This window comes from Vipera berus, assembly GCF_964194415.1.
Source record: "Vipera berus genome assembly, chromosome: 5".
NCBI classification, from domain to species: domain Eukaryota; kingdom Metazoa; phylum Chordata; class Lepidosauria; order Squamata; family Viperidae; genus Vipera; species Vipera berus.
The window spans coordinates 93,849,925-93,873,222 of record NC_138207.1 but is presented as its reverse complement, the minus strand read 5'-3'; the positions used below and the strand labels follow the sequence as shown (position 1 = coordinate 93,873,222).

The 23,298-nt window shown below is 40.5% G+C and overlaps 1 protein-coding gene across 5 annotated transcripts in view; it reads right to left on the bottom strand.

The window, feature by feature from the left end:
* SEC24C (SEC24 homolog C, COPII coat complex component) overlaps positions 1 to 23,298 on the bottom strand; it is a 62,153-nt gene that overhangs the window by 18,694 nt on the left and 20,161 nt on the right. For 2 of the 5 annotated variants that reach the window (XM_081328684.1, XM_081328683.1), the window contains exons 3-12: positions 21,568 to 21,651; positions 20,473 to 20,617; positions 13,049 to 13,227; positions 9,742 to 10,197; positions 8,357 to 8,487; positions 7,208 to 7,276; positions 5,316 to 5,427; positions 2,032 to 2,159; positions 1,625 to 1,763; positions 584 to 699 (exon numbers count right to left, since the gene is read on the bottom strand). In XM_081328684.1, coding sequence (XP_081184810.1) covers positions 584 to 699; positions 1,625 to 1,763; positions 2,032 to 2,159; positions 5,316 to 5,427; positions 7,208 to 7,276; positions 8,357 to 8,487; positions 9,742 to 10,197; positions 13,049 to 13,227; positions 20,473 to 20,617; positions 21,568 to 21,651 — 1,559 coding nt within the window. The remainder of the gene's footprint in view (positions 1 to 583; positions 700 to 1,624; positions 1,764 to 2,031; positions 2,160 to 5,315; positions 5,428 to 7,207; positions 7,277 to 8,356; positions 8,488 to 9,741; positions 10,198 to 13,048; positions 13,228 to 20,472; positions 20,618 to 21,567; positions 21,652 to 23,298) is intronic. The other 3 variants (XM_081328687.1, XM_081328686.1, XM_081328685.1) reach the window with 2 other exon arrangements.

Here is a 23,298-nt window from a genome sequence, read left to right as displayed (position 1 = left end):
TTGTGTTTCTTGGTATGTGGTAGCTAGTTCTCTTGTATCTGGAACCTGAGGTTTACGATAATTTGATTAAAATCAGCCTCTCTGAAGGGATCTGTGGCCTTCTAAATCCTTAAAGACAATTACTTATATTGTAATGAATGTTAAGGATGGATCGTCTCTTTGCCCATTTAACTTGAATGCAGACTGTAAAGACTATTGAGAAGTGGTGGCAAAGTTGAGAAAATATAAAAGGAATGTTGGACACAATCCCGAAATAAAGGAAGAGTTTCATTAGTAAGCGATAGCTTAATCAATCTACAAAGTTCAACAAGAAGATTCTTATATTGTTCAGAGTTCACCTTAACCAGCGAACTAACCTTAATCCATGGCTAAACATTCTATCATTTTCTAAGGTTTTGTTCCTTGGCCCTAATCCTGACAATACCAATTCCTTAGAAAAATCTATATAATTCCTGCCTGCTTGTTTGTGCTCTGACACAAACTTAAAAGTAAAGCACTGAATGTTGACTTTCTTCAAAAATTTGTTATTTAGCCTACTGGTCTCACTGTAAATAAAATAAATAATAAATGCAAGAAGAGATACCTTGCAGTAGTCAACAGTAGCTAGGTATTCATAGGAGCCTAGGGATAATTCAGGTCTGTCATAGTAATCCACTCGCCTGCCTGTGTGGTCCAAATGCTGGAAGTAATGAGATGGCACTGGGGGGAAAAAGAAACGAGTGAAAATTTCTGCAAATTTTATTTCTTCTCCCAGTTAGGCCAGGAATCTGAGAGTTTCAACTGTGAAGATGGCTCTTCAGCATTCGGAGCAAGGGGAACAACAATTTTCTCTCTTTATAAATGCTTCATGTAAGTTGGCAGCAATACCATTTTACAATGTACTGAATCTGCCTTCTCTCCCTTGAGACTGCCTTTATAGCTGAAACATCTGGCTCTGCTTTATTTCTGTATCAACACCTTCCCTATCCGTACTTTTTTGTGACATCATTACAGAAAACCTGGAAAATTCTTTGAGCTACTTGTTGGTCCTTGTAAAGATATCACCCACCTATGGTTTTTGGATGTTTTGTTTTCACAGATCATGGCTACAATTCATAGATCATGGCTACAGATCATTTTTTATATTTCTGAGTAAGTTGGCTACCTACATTCTAAGGCACGTTGACAGACCCTGCAGCCAATCAGTAATGAATAGTAATTTTTCTATGCCATAAAAATTTAATTTCCAGATGGCATTATCTTCCAACAAAAAGCACAAACATAATGCCTTTTATTTTGGATTTATTGTTCTTGCATTACAATTTTTGCCCAACTGTTAATAGTGGAAAGGCTTAATGCAATCATTTTCTCATTTTTTTGACAGAGAAACCTGAATATGCATTTTTAAAAATACGATTTTCTGCATATTGTATGTTTCATTTCAATAAAGGCAAATTCCTCAATAAGCCAATTGTAGGCAACTGCCCAAAATTTAGCACAAAGGATGATCTATAGTTGTCATCATTTAAATATAAATCTGTTCTTGAGTTTTCCCACGATGATTCCCCCCCCCCCGATGGAATTTCTGCTTGACAGCAGACTGTCCTCACCCGCTACGAGGGCCCTTTTGATAGGAAGCTCTTACCCTCCGTAACACAGCTGCAGAAGCAGCACTGGAATCGTCTTCCTCCCTCAATGAACTGCATAAAGGGGCACATGTACGCCTTGCACCTATTGCACCGAATGGGACCTGATTCCCCGTGGTCCACCAGGTAAGGAGGGGCCTGGAAAGAAAAAACCATGGGATATTGGCACTATTTACATTTCCCCTTTCTTTTCCAATACATGATATCAAAGAGTGTTTTTTCTGCATCTTGCTCTAGTATTCATGTCCACAGTATGTAATTCCTTCTGTCTGTAGAGCAAAGCATCAAAGTTAACTCTTGGGACGGAGCAAATAAAAAAACTCAAGGGAAGGTTTTCTTTGCCCGGGGTCCATTATCTTGTAATAAAGCTGCTCTTTTATCTGATGATTCAGACTATCAATCTTACCTCTTCCGTGGGAAGTGCAGCCAACGGTTTTATGACTGCAGCAAGAGGAACCTGAGATTGTTTAGCCATATCTGAAGTGCAGGGAATATTATAAGAAGTACATCTTATGTAGCGGGGACTTGTATTACCTTTAAAAGAAGAAATCAAAACTTTACCTATATATTCTTCGATACACACACACATATATATATATACACACACACACATGTATACATACATACATATACATGCATGCATATATATACACATATATACATATATACATATACATATACATACACATACACATACATATCTATCTATCTATCTATCATCTATCTATCTATCTATCTATCTATCTATCTATCTATCTATCTATCTATCTATCTATCTATCTATCTATCTATCTATCTATCATCTTCTTAATAAGATTAAAAATGCGAATCCTGGGTGCATGCATGTTAAAAAGGCAAGAATCAAGCACCAGGATAGAAAAATAAAAAACTGTTTAATATGCAAAACACTTAGCTTTCATCGTCCAAACTGCTGATGTCGTCAGAGCAAGAATAGGAGATCTGGGAGTATATAGGCAAACTTCCAGATCTCCTATTCTTGCTCTGACAAAGTCGGCAGTTTGGCCGATGAAAGCTAAGTGTTTTGCATATTAAACAGTTTTTTATTTTTCTATCCTGGTGCTCAATTCTTGTCTTTCTAACGTATGTGTGTGTGTGTGTGTGCGCGCGTGTGTGTATTCCACTGTCTTGCTATTTTTGAAGTGGAACAATCACATGCAAGACAGTATACTAAACAATTAAAAAAGCAACTAAATAATATAAATAACACAAACATGATCTCCTTCAAAAAGTTGAATCCTGCAGCATTATCTTGGAACACATATATTTACCTTCATTTGTGAAATCTATCAGTTGGTAATTAGATGGACATGTTCATATTGCTTTCTAATACAGAATTAATTTGCTATTGCTTTCCTCCTGGACATTTTCTTTTACTTCCCAATCTAGCCTGCCGACCAGAAATGTCATGGTTGTCTCTCATCTAAATAATCTTGCAGCCATGATGGCTAACCAATAATAAGTCAGGTAATGAGACCCTTAACCCATTCCGAGCCCTAGGCCTGGGTACACAACTCTATTTTAGAACTTTGTGAAAGGCCACAAACGTTGGGTCCATTATAATCTCCGAGAGGAGAATATTCTATCATGCAGGGCTACAGCAGAGAAAGGCCATCTTCTAGTTCCTGTCAGTTGACACATTTTGGCTGACAGGATATTCAGCTGTTCTGTCTCAGCCTCTGTGAATACTGCTCAACAGCTCACTCATGAGGAAAAACCCCTTTGCACTGAACAAGGCAAGACTTAGCAAGATAAGCCCCTTTTATTCTGAAACAGCTTTTTTTGTTTCAGTCTCTGTTTTAAATAACTATCGTCCAGTCTCCAACCTTCGCTTTTTGGCGAAGGTTGTTGAGAGTGTGGTGGCGCATCAGCTTCCTCTGTTCCTGGAGGAAACTGATTATCTGGACCCGTACCAATCGGGTTTCAGACCCGGATACAGCACGGAGACGGCATTGGTCGCGCTGGTGAATGATCTCTGGAGGGCTAGGGACAGGGGTTGCTCCTCTGTCCTGGTCCTATTAGATCTCTCAGCGGCTTTCGATACCATCGACCATGGTATCCTGCTGCGGCGTCTCAGGGGATTGGGAGTGGGAGGCACCGTTTTACGGTGGTTCTCCTCCTATCTCCTGGGCCGCTCGCAGTCGGTGTTGACGGGAGGGTAGAGATCTGCCCGGAGGCCTCTCATTTGTGGAGTTCCTCAGGGGTCGGTTCTCTCGCCCCTCCTGTTCAACATCCATATGAAGCTGCTGGGTGAGATCATTCGTGGTTTCGGGGTGGGGTATCATCAGTACGCTGATGATACCCAACTTTTTCTTTCCACCCCGAACCAACCCAGCGATGCCCTCGCCGTGATGCCTGGAGGCGGTCCAGGTCTGGATGGGGAGAAACAGGCTTCGTCTCAATCCCGCCAAGACTGAGTGGCTGTGCATATCGGCATCTCGGGTCAACCAGACTATTCCATCTCTAACGATGGGGGGTGAGGTGTTACCCCCCGTTGATAGGGCTCGCAACTTGGGCGTCCTCCTGGATTCACGACTCAATTTTGAAGACCATATAGGAGCCATGACCAGGGGGGCTTTTGCCCAGGTTCGCCTGGTGCGCCAGTTGCGACCCTATCTGGACCGAGATGCCCTACGCACAGTTACTCATGCGCTCATGACCTCCCGTTTGGACTACTGCAACGCTCTCTACATGGGGCTGCCCTTGAGGACCACTCGGAGGCTTCAACTGGTGTAGAATGCGGCCGCGTGAGTTGTGATGGGGGTCTCCCGATACTCCCATGTAACACCTCTACTCCGCGAGCTGCATTGGCTTCCGGTTGCCCTCCGGGTGAAATTCAAGGTGCTGGTCATGACCTATAAAGCCCTACATGGCTTGGGTCTGGGGTATCTGAGGGAACACCTGCTGCCGGCATCAAGTTCCCTTCGTCCAGTGCGCTCCCACAGGGAGGGTCTTCTCAGGGTGCCACCGGTAAGAGATTGCCGGCGGGTAACACCCAGGGATAGGGCCTTCTCAGTGGGGGTGCCTGCCCTTTGGAACCAGCTGCCAGTGGAGCTGAGGACTGCCCCCGACCTCCGTTCATTCCGCCGGGGCCTGAAGACCTGGCTCTTCGAGCTCTCTGGCCCAGGCTGAGGATTAATTTATTTTAATTGGGGTTTTATTTATACAGGGATAAATTTAATCTTTTTTAAACTTGGTTTTTAACTTTTGTATTTTTGGTTTTTAATTACCCTGTAAACCGCCCTGAGTCCTCCGGGAAAGGGCGGTATATAAATGTAATAAAATAAATATCTATCTATCATCTATCTATCTATCTATCTATCTATCTATCTATCTATCTATCTATCTATCTATCTATCTATCTATCTGGACCAACGTAGCCCTTAGCGTTTTAATGCTTATCATTAATTCAAGGCTTAAGATCTGACCTCCCTATTCTTTTGTGGCTATGTATATTATTTTATATAACAGTATTCAGAAATTTAGGCAAACCTCATGGCTGAAGAGCACAATATGGATAATGAAATTCTGAAAAGAAAAACTGTAGTTCTTCACTGTATAACGTAACTAATATAATCCAAGTGTTTATGCTAAACAGCTATACAAGTTTTCTTTTTTGATGTTAGTTATCCTTGCCTTCGTGGATGCTATTTTACATGGATGCTATTTTACCTTGATCTTTCACCAAGAAATCTGTAGTAACAAGAGGTGGGACTTGCCCACGCACTCCTGTGATGAATGGCTCTGAAGCACGGTTATTCCTGTCATCTTCAATAACCTGAATCTATAATGGGAAGCAACAAATTAGCACTACAAAAATTTTAGCAAAAGTTGTGATAATATAACTTAATACATTTTAATCCCTAAAGGAGGATATCCATTTTACCCTTCTACTTGTTTTGCTCGGCTTGAAATCAATGGTCCAAAATTAGTGGTGTAGCTAATAAATTATATATTTTGCAATGTCGACTTCAAGATATGCTGTCTATAAAGTTTATTAAGTCATTTGTTTACACATTTTTGTTTTTGCAACTGGACAGTCAAGTTACAGCTGAGAATTTTATGCTGGAGCATTACAATAGCATTTTTGTTTATCATGTGTTTTCTCTCTCACTCTCACTCTCTCTGTGTATTTAAAATACTGCTTTAGGAGTTTCACGTTGGATGATAATCAGCAAAAAGGGATTATGTAAAAAAATGTGAAAAGAAATCAGCTCTCACTGAGATATGCTTAGGCTACCCTAAACCAGAAGAAGAAATGATCCTTGAAACTAAAATAATCATCTAGACTCTAGAGAAACTAGTTGTCAGGGAAAAGACAAGCTCAAAATTAATTTGTATCCTACTTTTCTTCCATCTGCTTCCTTCCCTGCTACAGGCCTAGATACATTCTATGTATTTTAGATGCAGCAATCCAATCCCTGAAAAAGAATCCATGTTTTTGTTGCATACTTCTGAAAAGTGTTTCTGAAAAATCTTATGCCAGATTTTTCAAAACAATGACCTTTTTGGTTATTAGGTATCCTGCTTCACCAATACTATTCCTTCACCTTGAAATTCGGCTCCACTAAAGCTATTCCAAAATTTTATTCTAGGTTAAGAAGAGCACTGATAATTAGTTGGTACTACCTGATACTGCTTCTACCCCTAATCATTCAGCGAAGAGCAAGATAAGTTAAACTTGTGATGCAACATTCTACTTAATTACTTTCCAGTACTTGGGATTATAAATCTATTACTTATAATGTTATCCAAAACAATTGAAATGGAACCTTTTAATTTATGATCCAATTCAACTGCTTTTAAATATTAGCATGGTATTCACCTTTTTAACTGGAATGATTCAATCTCCTTTCCCTATAGATTTCAATTATTTTGAACAATATCTCTTATGGTGAAAATGACTATGTGAATCTTAATCTGAAACATATTTATAAAGAGACTGTGCAGAAAGTTGAAGTGACCACACCAAGAGCAGGGTTTTTTTTGTTCCAGCTGTAAAAAATTAAGCGAAGTTGGTAACATCACCAATCTGTTTTATGTGTTGTGACCAAATTCAGCCCATTCCCAAGACAAAACAATATAGGAGCAATAGGTAAGTGACATTCTTTGTGTTTATGAAAACAATAATATGAACTGACCTGCTGCTTAATTAAAATGAATTAATTAAAAAGGTAGCTGTTAAATTCATGCTACAGCAGGTATTTAATACATTACATGTCCAATTTATTCCTAAATATTCATCCTAAGCATATGCTAAATAAGTAATGATTTCTCCAGGGGTTATTTGCTTACACAAGCCTAGAGTTGGAAGGAGAATATATAATCTGCTTATCTTTTGCAGTTTTAAATGCCAAGCTTCTATTGCCCCTTCATTTTTGATGTACAAATGATTTCAACACGTGTGGTGTTTTATTCTGTTTATCGAAATGTGAGCAGAAACAGAGGAAAAGGAAAAGTGATGCACTAGCACCAGGGTGGTTAATAAGGGGAATTATTTTGCAGACACACATAGGCAGCCACTGACATGCAGACAAGAGCAGACAGAGAGACAACGCACTTACTGGGCTAGGAATTGCATCAGGATCTATTCTGTGCCTGGGTTTCTGCTGAGGTGGCAGCTCATTGAGTTGCTTTTTTGTTTGTTTAAAAGAAAAAAAAGAAGTAAAATTGCCACAAAAAAGGGAAAAGAGAGAGAGTAGTAAAATAAAAAGTACCAAGCAGTGTTATCCTGTCTGTCTTTACTTCTACCACTGTTAAATGTATTCGTCAGGACAGTCTTCATGCAAAGAAGGGGAATAATACTTGGTTATGTTTTCACATTTTATCTCCATGTCTTGCTCTTCCGTGAAAGTACATTAGAGGGAGTTGGCAATTCTCATGCTTAGTGTTTTCAGGAGAATTACAGATTGAGGTATGCTCAAGTCCTTTAAAGGAAAAGCAGAAAAGGAAGCAGAGCTGCTAACCACTTTCTTGTTGGTAAACCTCGGCTTTAAAATGTAGAAGGCTGTACTTCTTTTCACCAGCTAAGTTGGCACTGCAACCGAAAAGGCATTTTCAGGTACTCTGGGGAGAGCCACTGCAACTACCGCTGGATATTAACAAAACCCAGAATAGCATCATAACATTCACTGTTCTGGAGAGATAAGCTTATAGTAATATGAAAGACTTGGGCCCTCTGAATCTGGTCACAGATTCTTAGAATCCAGTCCACAGCACTGTAGGTTTACAACATGCTGTATGCTAGCCAGGGCCCCAGTAAAAAGCAGATAAATGTCAGTATGCCTCACTTTAGTAACTGTGAAACAGCCAATCACATGTCTAGTCTGATTACTGGCCCCTATTTCAAAAATGCTTTCCACATATTCAAAGAATCAGTCTAAGCTACCAAGATTATTCATGTAAACAAACATGGATTAAACACGTGTTCATACTAGTTCCTGTAACCCTTTTTCAGCTCTAGTATGATCACAGGAAATACTGTAGGCTAATTTGTGATAATCTAATCAATATAGTATTTCTTTAGAAGCACAACTCTGGAAGCAGTTAGGATGCCAAGAGGGATACAAAAAGTAATGTGCAAAAATGCCCTTTGGCTGTAGGAAATGACTATGAATTAAGCAAATGCAGAGAAACCCAAGAGTCTTGTTCTCCCTTCCACATCACTTTCTACAAAAGGATGTTAAATTCTAAAAGTGATCTGGCTCACTTACTGGGCTAGGAATAGAGTCTGGGTCAAGTCGTTTGGGCAGAGGTGGTGCTGCAGGCTGACTTCCATAATTTGCTGGTCCGGGGAAAGTTGCACCATACACTGGTTGACTTCCCCTATTTTGCCCAAAAGAACCTGGGGGAAAAAAAGATGCAGATATACCTTTATTTGAATGCATAACAGAATTTAAACAGTCCAGAATAGTAACCTCTCAATTGCTTTGACTAAACTGATTATACCACTCAAAGTTTCAATTTGAACAATTTTACTTAGAATTCTAAAATAAACCCTAATTGAACAATGCTTTTCAGGATCATCTCTGAAATTTAAAAATCCATCCAATATGTTAATTACCATAATACAGCTTGATAATATTTCCACAGAAAAGCTTTGTAAAATTGGAATTTCAGACTGGGTCAGAAAAGCGGGCATACAGAATCTCCCACGTATTTTAAACAATAAAAGTAGCAGAAAATACTGAAAAAGTTCTGAATTAGAAGAGAGAAGGGCGGTATACAAATAAAATTAATAAATTAATAAATAAATTTGCTTCCATCCAAATTTTCTGAACTTTTTCATATTTATCATTATATATTATCAGAGCTTCTCATATTTCAGCAAGCAAATAGCATTAAATTTAACCTATCAATTTTAATGAGATGACAAATAACACTCCCTTTCTTGGGATTCATCCCGCTGTGCTTTTTGTTGAAAGATATTATGTTGCTGTTTTAGAAGTTTCACATCCGGGATTAATTACATTTAATACACATAAGATTTGAACTTTTGTTTTAAAGTACAGTTCTCAATTGTTAAAAAAATATTGCAAGGGGCAGCAATTAGCAGCTGTGAAAATAACCACTAATTCACTGTTCATTATGCTCGGAAGCAAATTAATTTATATATGGAAACATGTACCACATCTTAATGTAGGAAAAATATTAGTGATCAAAACACCATTTTTTTATAGTTTTCAAAATTGGCAGAGGAAAAAAGTTATATGAAAAAATGCTACTGAAAGATCTAGAGAAAAGGGCTACATGTACCACAGTAGAAATACTACACTGGGAATTTTTAGATTTAGATAATAATAAATGGATATTTTATGGTATGACATTATTATTCAGCAGCTTAGAGGAAAATATCACCAGACACCAGTATCTATCATACAACTCAAATCAAATACTAAGATTCTAACAAACACCACCCCATCCATCAGTTACATCCAATTCAGAGGGTTAGGAGGAGCCTCTCAATCAAATGCTGCAGGAGAAAGTATAGGGAGAAGCTCACCCATCCACATGTCTCACTAGTATTTGGATACAGCCCACTGATCTTTCCTTAGATGTAAAGTAGGGACCAATGCACAGGTCATTTTTTACAACATACCATTTTGCTGCAGTGCGTATCCTGGTTGGACAGGTGGTGGTCCCTGGAGTCCTGTTACTGGTGGCCTAGGAAGTGGTCCTGGCATAAGTGGCTGAGGTGGTGGTGAGGTCACATGATTTGGTTGGGAAGTAAGCTGCCCAGTAATTGGTTGTCCAGGCAACAATGCACCCTGCATGGTGGGAGGCCTTGAAATCCCCGTAGCAGGAGGATAGCTGGATACTCCAACCCCAGCAGATGAAGGTGGGGGAGCAAACAGGGGGGGTTGAGAGGAAGTATGCAGGGCTGACGGAGCCGATATAGGTGGCTGTGCTATGGGAAGACCCTGAGACAAGGTGGTAGGAGGCAATCCATGAGATACATTAGGAGGTGGTAGACCTTGGCCTGAATGTGACATATATTGTCCAGATCCAGGGGCAATAAAACTTCCTGAGGCAGGTATAACTGATGTTGGAGGACCTGAGGAGGAGATACATCAAACAAAATTTAATAACTATTTCCATTTTCTTGGTAATCTTGGTTAACATATATTGATGACTGAATTTTGTGAAGTTCCTTAACAAATAACGTGACTGATTTCCAATGCTAGAGTTACTTTCATTACATAAAACGTAAAGGTAAAGGTTCCCCCACACATGCGTACTAGTCGTTTCCAACTCTAGGGGCCGGTGCTCATCTCCGTTTCAAAGCCGAAGAGCCAGCGCTTGTCTGAGGACGTCTCCGTGGTCATGTGGCTGGCATGACTAGACGCCAAAGGCGCATGGAACGCTGTTAGCTTCCCACCGGAATGGTCCCTATTTTTCTACTTGCATTTGTACGTGCTTTCAGACTGCTAGGTTGGCAGAAGCTGGGACGAGTAACAGGCACTCTGTTACACGGCACTCAAGATTCGACCCGCCAAACTGCCAATCTTCTGATCGACAAACTCAGCGTCCTATCCCACTGAGCCACTGTGTCCCTTCATCATTATATACATACATCTATATACATAGATGTATTTTCATTTGATAACAAAGATAATATAGTACATATGAATCCCTACTGATTACCTCAATTACCCAAGCTTTAATATAAAAGAAGTGTTTGCACTAGGGAACATCTCCTAAACTTGAACTGGAGTAAAAATCAAGGATGGCTATAGTGCCAATACATTAAAGTCCAGATCTATTCAAATAGGCCAGAGGTCTCCCAACCTTTCCAGGCTCGAGGACCGGAGGGAAGGAGAGCAGCTTCAAAATTCATGTGTGCACACATACCATACACACTGGCGCGGCACTAGCAGCCCTGTTTGCGCATGCACTGGTGCTGTGCACATATGCAAATGGCCGTGCATCCCCCCCACGGCGGCTAGCAACACATTCACACCTGTGCAAATGGGCGTGCAAACCACCCAGGCTAGCAACGCATGTGCAAACGGGCTGAGGACACCCGCCCTGCACTAGCATCCATGTTCGCGCCTGTGCGCATGTGCAAACGAGGTCGTGGGTGCTAGAGTGGGTGGGGGAAATGGGCGCCCATGCTTGCGTGCACTGGCCAGCTGTTTCCATGGCCTGCTGGCCAACAGCCCGTGACCTGGTCCCAGGCCACGGGCTATAGGTTGGGGATCGTCGAAATAGACAATAAAGGATACTAAGTTCATATTTTCCAGGAAGTAAAATAACTCAGGAATTTTTGCCAATGCCAAGCAAGTGTTGCACAAAAGCAAAACAGATTAATTAAGAATTTGATTTAATTATATATAATGAAGGGGGGGCTTCCTATACCATATGCAAGAAAATTATATGCCCCTAGTTTCATTATTTTATGTTCTCTAAACAAGCTGATCAACCTTCAAACCTTAAGTGACTTCTGTGAAATAATATAAAGCAATAACAAAGTTTTGACACTGAAATTTAATTCCACTGTTTGCTAACGCATAATTTTGAAGTACAATATATTTATTATGGATTCAACACATATTCTTTACACACACACACACACTATCTATCTATCTATCAATGGATTACCTACCCTGAAACTGTCAGGTCCCTAAAAATGTATTCTTTCTCTATGCCTATTGTTGAATTTGTAAACCTTCTTTGTGACCTGTCATTCTGTTGGGAGGGGGGAGCTTTTGGGATTGCTTTGCACTGTCCTGCAATGATGCCCTTCCCCCAAAGGATGAAGTGTCTCACCCTTATCTAAGAGAAGGTTTGTGTGCTTGGAGCCAAAAGGAAAGCAAGAGAGACGTGCCAAAGAACCCAGTTACCAAAACACTATGCCACCTGTGGACTGGCTGGAATTCAAACGAACACTAGGACATTGGGGGGGGGGGGAGGAGTAGTGAATGTTGCTTTTATTATATTGCTTTCACGGGACCCAACCACAAATATAGCCACAAATTTTGATACCATAATTTAAATCCATCTTTCTCAACATGGTACTCTGAACATATATCATAACATATGTCATAACTATCCTGTTACTCATAATCCATGGAAGGGAAGTATCATAAAGTCTGATTTTGACCATGAGAGTAATATTTCTTTCCTTTTCTCAGCATCAGGCAGAATACTTTTTAATCACCCTTTTTATGCTTCTTTCAGCACTGCTGTTGAACCTATCCCCTGTATTTTTTATTAGGTTGTAACTATGCATGTTGTCCTGCACTGTACTGATACACACTACACAGGCTTTTATTCCACAAGTACAAAACTGATGAGTTTCAAACAAAACCAATGGATGGGATTTTAAACTCTATAGTGGGGCGAGCAATTAATTTTCCCAAGGGGCCACATGAGAAACTGGGACCATTATGGAGGTCTGTTGCTGCTCCCCTGGGCCAGATAGGGATAGTCAAACGGCCACATATGGACATAAAATGCTCAGGTTTGCTCCACAGATACATCATAGTATATTAGCAGAAATGTCTTCTTCCATTTAAGACTGAAGGTGCCTTTAATGGTTTTAAAAATGTAATTTTATTCTAATCTAGAAAACCAGCAATGTGTAGTTCCAATCAAGATCAAATCTGGGTGAATTCAAGCCTTGCCCATGTCATTTTCTTGGCAACCATAGGAACATGGTTGGTGATGGCCTTCTGGGATGTTGATTTGATTTTCCAAACTATAGTCTCGGCATCTCTTGGTGGACATCTCCCCAATGCCAATCACTCCTTAGCTGTTCAATTATAATATTGCAGGATACCTGTCTCTTCATAGTATTTACAATATGAAAAGCCACTGAGTATGTGTATGTTTAGGAGGATATTTTTTCCTGAACAAACTCCCAAACCAGACCACCCACAACATGCCAATGTTACATTTCTCACCATAGCTCAGTCCAGCTGGGGATGGAATACAGGATGATCCCCTGCCTATCTGCATTTCTGCCATCTGATTGGTCAGCTCCTGGCTGCTAGTTGGAGGCAGTCCATATTGCTGGAAAGAAGGAGGGTGAGCCACAGAAGGAGGTGCTGTGCCTGCCATGAACTGTTGAGAAGCAGAGGCTCTGGAGGGAAGAGAATGAAGACAGTTCTTTATTAATATAGATCACTTAGGCTACATTATTGCTTATACTTAGCCCTGGAAAGAGACAAATACTTGCAGTTCTTGGATTGTGGTGGACCTAAAACTCTTTCATTTCAGAAACTGATCACACTACCAAAGTTTGAATAATTTTATACTTTGTCACTTTCTGACAATATTATGTATGGACAATGGATAAGATAAAGCACAAGGAGCCATTATAGAAATGATTTTAAGATGCTTACATTTAAAGCAGGGATCCCCAATCCCCAAACCCCAGGCCATGGCCCATTACGGGGTCGCGGACTGTTTCAAACCGGCTGCAGGAGTGATAGGCAAGTGTGCATGGGGGAGATCCACTTGTGCAAGCAATGGATCCTTGGGCTTGTGTGCAAAGCTCCACTCATGCAAGCGGAGGGTGCTTAAGTGGAGGGCACTTGCACTCGTGCACGAAGCTCTACTTGCACAAGCGGAGGGCGCTCATGTGCAAAGCTTTAGTCATGCGAATGGAGCTTTACACATAAGTGCAAGTGCCTGCCACTAGTGTGAACTCCCTTCACTGAGTGGAGGGCGCATGCACCAATGGAGTTGTGCATGTGTACCTGCACCCACCACTCACAAACATGCTGGGCTGGGCCACCAAGGTTGAAATGTTGGGGGCTGCTGATCTAAAGTGTTTTAAATTTGGATCTACATTTCAGGAAATGACTTTCAGAGAGAACTTAACTAGAAGGAAAAAATCTTGTCTTTTCAAACAATGTCAATTATATTTGTACATATAAAAGTCTGCAATACATCCATCCATGTACTGCACACCTTTCATATGTACAAATAGATTTGGTAGGGGCACACTCAGAGTACCTATTGGCAGCTCCTTAAAGAAGCCACACCTTTTCTTGAGAGCAGAAAGCTCTGGCTTCTGACAGATGCAATGAAGACAACTATGCTGGATTCAAATAGTGCACATTATTATTATTTATATTTAAAGACCACTCAAATCCAAAATGACTCTGGCTGGCTTACAATTAAAAAAACACAAAAACACCTATATATACAGACTTTGAATTGACAGGCTCACAACTCAGAGAAGAACCTAATAGATTTTGGTAAAATGGCAGATCTGTGAGAATGAATAATATTCCTCCCAAATAATATTTCAAATGAAAAAATGGATTTAATTTCTTCAATATCCCCTCATAGTTTCTCATTCTGTTTTAATTTCATTGCCTTCATCTGTAATTTTCTCAGGACTTAGCTGTTTGAGGCGCAACCACTGGAAAGGAAGAAATTTCACCTTACTTGAACAACGAATGAAAGAGAATATGCGTGTCCCAAGATAATGCGGCAGGATCCAATCTGGGTCAGTCACCGGCAACAGAGGTTTTGTCTTCCGAGCTTTCAGACTCTGCTGGAGCCCATCCACTTCAAGGAACTTCTCTAGAGAAAAGATGGGCTACAGCACAAATCTGAAAGCTCGGAACACAAAACCTCTGGTTACTTGAACAACTTTGTAATGATATTAAAACGGTGGATATATTAATTTGTCTTCAGCTTTTTTGGATATTTTCTTGCAATACTGTAGACGCGCTACCCGAGACTCTGTTCTATCTTTTATTGTTCTTTACCAATGCAAGGTCTTTTACATATTGGTAACCGAATCACTGATTGTTATTCATAGATCTCCTAAACTAGTGTGTGCACTCTGTAAAGGCACTCGTGGTAAAAAATAAATAAATCCTAACAATGGAATATAATATTCTTAGTGCTTTCCAATCATTTTAAAGGATTTTAGAATAATCAGGTAAACACTTCTCAATAAAAGAGGATATATGTAGCTCAGGGTTGAACTATGGAGTCCTTAGTTTTTTTGGTTGCACACATTTCACTATCCAATTAGATAACATCTTCAGCACTAGAACTGCTCAGTGCACTGAAGATGTTACCTAGTCAGTAAAACATCTGCAAGCAAACAACCAAACTCAAACAGCACCAAGGACTTCGTAAACCAACTTGCATCCTGATTGTGCTGTCAGTTCTTATTTACACACTCAATTTACTTGCTCTGTCCTTTCAGACAAGGTCCTCAAGGCTTTTGTGCCATTTTACACCCTTTCTGGCTACAGCTGTTAAAAGAACCACAGCAACTGTTAAGTTAGTAACATAGTTGTTAAGTGAATCTGGCTTCCCCATTGACTTTAATTTTCAGAAGGTCGCCAAAGGGTATTACATGACCCCAGGACACTGCAAATATCTTTATAAATACACGCCAGTTGTCCAATTTTGATCATGTGGCCATGGAGATGCTGCAACATTTGTAAGTGTGAAAAGGGTCATAAGACAATTTTTTCAGTGCCGTTGAAATTTTGAACGGTCATTAAACAAATGGTTGTAAGTTGAGGAGAACCTGTATTTATCACCCCTGACTTGTATGTATCTTGGTGTACATTATATAATCTTATCTCAGCTAAAAGATAATTTTATATTCCTGGAAGGTGGGGGGAGAAACGGGACTTTTACAGCTAAAATTCTAAATTAAAAAAAATCACTCCCAAACTTTGAATGTAATGAAAAGATTAAGCAAAGTGATTCTGCTCTGTTTCTTCTCCCTATCCAACACGGGTATTTTGATTCACAAATCCGTTTTTTCTTCTTCTATTTGGTGTGTGTGAATGGCTATGTGTACAGTTGCAAGAAAAAGTATGTGAACCCTTTGGGATTACGTGGAGTTTTGCATGAATTGGCCATAAAATGCACTCTAAACGTCATGTAAGTCACAACAATAGAAAAACACAGTCTGCTTAAAATAATACTACACAAACATTAGCTGTTGTCATGTTTTAACTGAACATAAGATGGAAACATTCACAGTGCAGGGTGGAAAAAGTATGTGAACCCCTAGCCTAATGACTTCTCCAAGAGCTAATTGGAGCCAGGAGTGAGCCAACCTTGACTCCAATCAGTGTGATGATATTGGATGTGTTGCTGACAGCTGTCCTGCCCTTTAAAAACACACACCTGTTTTGGGTTTACTGGTCTCAAGAAGCACTGTCTGATGTGAACCATGCCTCGCAGAAAAGAGCTCTCAGAAGACCTACGATCAAGAATTGTTGACTTGCATGAAGCTGGAAAGGGTTACAAAAGTATCTCCAAAAGCCTTGATGTTCATGTGTCCACGGTAAGACAGACTGTCTACAAATGGAGAAAGTTTAGCACTGTTGCTACTCTCCCTAGGCGTGGTCGTCCTGTAAAAATGACTGCAAGAGCACAGCGCATAATGCTTAATGAGGTAAAGAAGAATCCTAGAGTGTCAGCTAAAGACCTACAGAAATCTCTGGCATATGCTAACATTTTTGTTGACACATCTACAATAAGGAAAACATTAAACAAGAATGGAGTACATGGGAGGACACCATGGAGGAAGCCATTGCTGTCCCAAAAAAATATTGCAGCACGTTTGAAGTTTGCAAAAGAGCACCTGGATGTTCCACAGCACTACTGGCAAAATATACTGTGGACAGATGAAACCAAAATTGAGTTGTTTGGGAAAAACACACAACACTATGTGTGGAGAAAAAAAGGCACAGCACACCAACATCAAAACCTCATCCCCACTGTAAAACATGGGGGAGGGAGCATCATGGTTTGGGGCTGCTTTGCTACCTCAGGGCCTGGACGGATTGTTGTCATTGATGGGAAAATGAATTCCAGAGTTTATCAGGACATTTTGCAGGAAAACGTACTTCAACAGAACAGAATACGCCTTCTGGAGTGGCCCAGTCAGAGTCCTGACCTCAACCCGATTGAAATGCTGTGGCATGACCTTAAGAGAGCGATTCACACCAGACATCCCAAGAATATTGCTACACTAAAAGAGTTTTGTGAAGAGGAGTGGTCCAAAACTACTCCAGATCGTTGTGCAGGTCTGATCTGCAACTACAGGAAACATTTGGTTGAGGTTATTGCTGCCAAAGGAGGGTCAACCAGTTATTAAGTCCAAAGGTTCGCATACTTTTTCCACCCTGCACTGTGAATGTTTCCATCTTATGTTCAATTAAAACATGACAACAGCTAATGTTTGTGTAGTATTATTTTAAGCAGACTGTGTTTTTCTATTGTTGTGACTTACATGACGTTTAGAGCGCATTTTATGGCCAATTCATGCAAAACTCCACGTAATCCCAAAGGGTTCACATACTTTTTCTTGCAACTGTAACTATTGTCCTACATAATTTGCCTGCCTCCACAGTTTTCTGGACAACCAGGGAATAATAATAGTTAAGACAATCCTAGACAAAACAACAAGTAATATATTGTAACTATCAATTGTTAGAAACAATAAAAATTCAAAACTAAGACAAGTTTCCTTAAAATAATGTAATTACTTAGCTTACTATGACTATGTGTCTAAGGCAGGGATATTAAACTGCCGGCCGGCGGGCCGGATGCGTCATCCGGAAGACGCGCCCACCCCATTGCCGGCAATGGCAAAACCGTCCTGATACGTTGTGCGACATCACGTGACAGCGCGATTTGACATGTCTGGTCTAAGGGGATGGCAAAAAGAAGCCAAGCTGTTCCTTTTAATCTAAAGAGTCCTGAACGGCAGCTGGATGCAGAGTCATAATCTGCACTCAGAGAATAATAGATTCCACCTCTACACAACAGCACAAGTCTGCACTTGAATTACCATGCATCATGAGGAACAGAATCTGGCTATAACAAATGGAAAAGGATCATGGGAAGAATGAGAAAATTAAATGGGGAAGTAATAAAAACATCTAAGAAGATGGGGGAAATAAGACCAAGAAACATGAAAAGCAGAGACCCAATGTCTCATACGTGCTTAAGTGAGCATAGGCTTCACTAAACTCAAAGTTTTAAGATTTAGTTTTAAGTATATGCATACTAGACGGGATTGTAGATGCACAATGAAAAAGAAGCTGCCAGAGATCATAGCCATTTTTTTCAGGAGGAACCTAAGCTATGCACAAATATAAAGAAGCATGTAAAGTCAGTATCTCCCAATTTATTAAAGGCCTAGGAGTACCGTATTTTCCGGCGTATAAGACGACTGGGCGTATAAGACGACCCCCCAACTTTTGAGGTGATTTTTAAGATTTTTCGTCTTATACGCCGGAAAATCAGCGAGGAGCCCGGGAAGGCACGCCCTTCCCTCTCACTGTGGAGGAAGCAGGGCAGGCTGGCGTCTGACGGGAGCTGGCAGGGCAGTCCTGCGCACTCGCGCACTCCCCGGCTGCTCCTTAGCAACTGGGGAGTGCGCGTGTGTGCAGGACTGCCCTGCCGGCTCCCGCCCGGCGCTCTTCCCTCTTGAGGCAGCATCGCTCCCCGGCTCCTAAGGAGTCCTCGGGGATGCTGCCTCAAGAGGGAAGAGGTCGGGCGGGAGCCGGCAGAACCCAAGAGTAAAATAACGGCCCTGCTAAGATCTCTATCTGTCTTGTGCACACATATTGGATATATATTAATGCTTTGATTATGATTTAGATAGCATACATAACATTGGATCTTGCTGGCCAGACCGAAAATCCATTCAACCTGTTTGTATTTCTCTTGGCGTTTACCATATGCCGAAAAGTTCCAAATTTAGTTATTTTTCTACTGCGATTCCGAATCTTGGAAGAAACGTTTTCCGGCTCTTGGCTGTGAAAGGAACAGAAGCTACCGCTTCCTGTGCTAACTTTCTAATACTGATTAGCTTTCTTGGAGAAGCAAACCTTCCGTTCCAGCAAGATCACTACGGAGCGGGTTAGAAGACAAGACTCCAGCAACAGCTAGACTCCTTCCAAAGATCCGCCTAGATCCCGCCGACAATGTTATTTTCCGGGTACACCCAAATTCCCTTTTAGCACCGGGGAGGGGAGGGTGGGAAGAGATCATCGCTACTTTCTTCCTCCACTGTCTCCCTAACGCCTTCCCGCAGCTCCTCCCAATAATTCCCTTCCCCCAGGCTTACCCTACAAGTACATAATGTCCCGGGCAGCTGTAAATATCATGAATCATGGCTAGGAGGTGAGCGAGAGATAGAAAATAAGACGAAAGCGTCCCTTCCCCTTTCCCCCCCCCCACCCGATCCACCTCGTCTCCAAAGCCGAGGAGCCGCCCTCCCTAACCAGAACGCGCAGCCACCTGTGGAATCCCTGGAGCAGCTCGCAACGGAAGAGAAGGAAGGCGCCACCTCTTTGGGCGTCACTGGGTCCTGATTTGTCCATCGGACACAGGAAATTGATCACTGCCTCTACTTCCATTGCTGTCCTGGAACCGAGAGTCGTACGAACAATCTCCCTTTAATTTGTTTATCCGAAGTGGAAATGAAAGCGGAGGGCCTGTTGGGACGTTGCATGAGATTCATTTGGACGGTGGAGCTCAGGCTCGAAACTGCAGGACCCGACGCTCTTCCCTCTTGAGGCAGCATCCCCGAGGACTCCTTAGGAGCCGGGGAGCGATGCTGCCTCAAGAGGGAAGAGCGTCTGGCGGGAACCGGCAGGGCAGTCCTGCACGCGCGCGCACTCCCCTGCCGGCTCCCGCCAGCCGCTGATTTTTCGGCGTATAAGACGACTGGGCGTATAAGACGACCCCCCAACTTTTGAGGTGATTTTCATGGGTTAAAAAGTCGTCTTATACGCCGGAAAATACGGTAATTTAAGACTATTAGAATCCTTTCTCAATCAGAGGATATGCCCATTAACATTTAAAGTTTATTGTTTAGCAGCTTCACATAAAGGGGAAATTTTATTTAATGATTTATGGAGTGCTTTTTGCAGCTTCTATCATATAACTAATGTTGCACATTCTTAAAAATATGAAACACTATATAAATAAACCAATAAAACACTAGACTATAAAACCAAGGAGTATGGAATGAATAATTCCAACTCATGCTTATACTAGCAACAGCACTATTCATTATAAATACAATCTCTCACTCTAGTGCCTCAAATGCTCTTTGGATCATCCAGAACTTCTTAAATGTCAAGAGTGAGAGTACCAAACTTTCATCTCATCAGTGATTGTTGCACAAGAGTTCCTGCAGAAAATGCTTGCTTTCAATTTCCCCGTCATCTTTCAAGTGAGATAGTGAATCTCCACAAGCATTGTATATAGGCAAATCTAGAACCTAGGGCAAAAATGTAGCAAAATGGAATGCCATATTTTCTGTGTTCCTGTCCCACACATATCAGGTTCAAGTCCTGAGTAGTCTTTTCTTAAATACCTTTGCAAGGGAACTGTAGAAGCAGGTATCCCATTTCGTACATCTCCTTGTCCAAGCTGACTACAGACAGGTTGTCCAGAAGGGATTAATGTTCCAGATGTTGATGCAGATGCTCCAGTTGAGGTGGGGGGCGCTCTTACAGAACCTAGAAGTATTGAATTACATTGTCAGTTACACATCAGTTATCAAAACTGTTGGCATGACCATGCATAAAAGCAACATGAAACAGACCCACAACATTAAATGTAGTTATTTTATCTTTTCATAGTATATCTTTATGCTACACAAGAATTTCATTATGAGAAAGAGAAAATTAAAAAATGAAAATTAGGTACATATGACATTTGGCAGAGACCCACCAAATAACAGGAGAAAATGCTCTTGTTTAAGAAAGAGGAAAGCAGTCTATGTTAACGACACTTTAGCAATGAACAGAAGATGCTATTCTATTCAAACTCTGCAATTCCTCATGCAGACAAATATGGCTAATAAACTATAGCTCTTCAGATGGTTTATTCAGTATGTCATGTGCGTGAGGGATTCTAGCTTGTCCCTCCCACTATTTTACCCTGATATAATACAATATCCAATAAGAGAAAGGAAAACGAGGTCTTGTTACTCAGTAGAGGTACAAAGGCCAAATTCCTTCAACAGGTTGGCACATTATTAATATAAATGAATGTTTATGATCAATGAACAGACCAGCACTGCAAGTTAGACATTCTAGTGCATATGAATACTGTGCTCAGATAAATTACACAAAGGCCAGAATTAGAATTTTTAAAAATAGCATTTTTTTCATAGCCCACTATTTCCTAGCTTTATTTTAACCATCAGGTTAAAATACATTTTAGTGTTCCTACTATTTTTGGAAAACATCTTTGTTACTAGAAAGTATCTGTGATCATATTAGGACTGTTTCTTGCAGTATAAAAGCTTTGGCCTGGTGTCATACATTTATAGGAAATATCTGCAAATGTATTATAGGCATATTCATTTCTCTACACTGCAATTTAATATTCAGATGAAGTGTTAATAGTTAACGCAAATGCATTAGAAATTCTTTTTTTCACATGATAAATGGAAAGCATTTACCTAGGAAGTTAGGAGCAAAGGAAGCATCAGAATCAAGAGAGACAGGAGGATTCTTAGAAGGAAACCCCAGGGAAGGATAGTAACCTAGAAAGGCAAAGGCATAATAATGTGTTTGCATGTGCCCATTAATATGTATTATGCCAGATGTCAAAAATAGAAAAACAAATATATGACTTACATATAATAAATTATTCCTTTTCCCTACCCAACACTGAAAAGCAGCATAGGCAACAATGAAGCCTAGCTAGAGTAGGGCTTTGTGGTATTGGCATTTAATGGTTTAGCAACATATTTATTTTAAAATAGAGTAGACACGGGGAAGGGAGGGAAGAGAGAAACTATGTTTTCAAAAGTGCTTCTACCAATCAATACACATTGAAATGTTCTACTAGGACTTTGAACTCAAAGTCAAAAAGAACCCTTTATAGTGAATGGAGATATGAATGCAGCACCTGTCTGCAAATCCTCAAAACAGCCGTCTCTCTCACGAATGAAGGCATGTCCCAGGATAAAGTGGCCGGATCCAATCTAGGTCGGTCCCTGGGACCAGAGGCTTTTGTTTTCCGAGCTTTCGGACCTGTCCTTGAGCCCACCTTAGCTAGGGAGAAGTTCCCTGAAGAGGATCGGCTCTAGCACAAGTCCGAAAGCTCGGAAGACAAAACCTCTGGTTACTTGAAACAACTTTGTAGTGATATTAAAAGAGTGGATGTATTAATTTGTCTTCAGCTTTTGCCATTTGGATATTTTCTTGCATTTTCTTTGCTTCCCCAAAAGAGGCATTTGATTGAAGGAAGTGCAGACAAATGCCACATTCACACCCCTGCATGTTCTGGAGCGCTTTCCACCCAAAGCACTGCAGATTTCTACTAAGCATACCTCAAGCATAAATGTAAAAATGGATGACTGAATATCGCATGTACTAGCCACTTCTAAATAATTGTTGACAGTTGCCATGATTGTTGCTCAAGAATGTTCAGGCAGTTAATTTCAAACTACTTACAGTTTTATTTCTACTATAGTTAATAGCAAGCTGAACTGAATATAATATTTTGCTATTTTTTATAGCTCTTGCTTTATATGAATTCCATAAGCTATCAGTGGTTTAATATGAAACAGATGCTGGATATCACAGTACAACAATTGAGAATGGAATCACAGCTCTTTTTGTTTAATCCACAGCACCATTTCTTGCCACCTAGTTTCTGCTATTACATGGAAGGTAATTAAAATAATGAAAATGGATAAAAGTCCATACACTAATTCTAACACCAACAACCAAGGGCATCAGCTGGAAGATCCCTGTTCTAGCATTTGAACTGATAATTCTTTAGGTTTCTGATTATCAAGGGCTCACTTCTATCAATCAAAACGTAAGTGCTGAATAAACTTAACTCATGAAGGTAACCCCTAATACATTTTGCATTTAATCTCCTCCTGGCAATGCATACTTCTATGTAAAAAAAATTTAAATAACATTTACATCTTTGTAGCTTTTCTCCTAAAAAGGCCAAAAATTGAACGCCTTAAAAGCATTGCAAAACTTACAACTGCTCAAATATTTATTGCACAGCAATAAAAATTGTTTTTATAAAACAGGTACTTTTTAAAAAAGGAATTTCTCATCAGGAGTAGTGCAGGATTGTCAAGTAAATGAGAATATAAACTACAAACCGGAGGTTTTTATTACTTTGTCATGAATGACATAGACAAAAATTAAGTCATCTGCTGGCA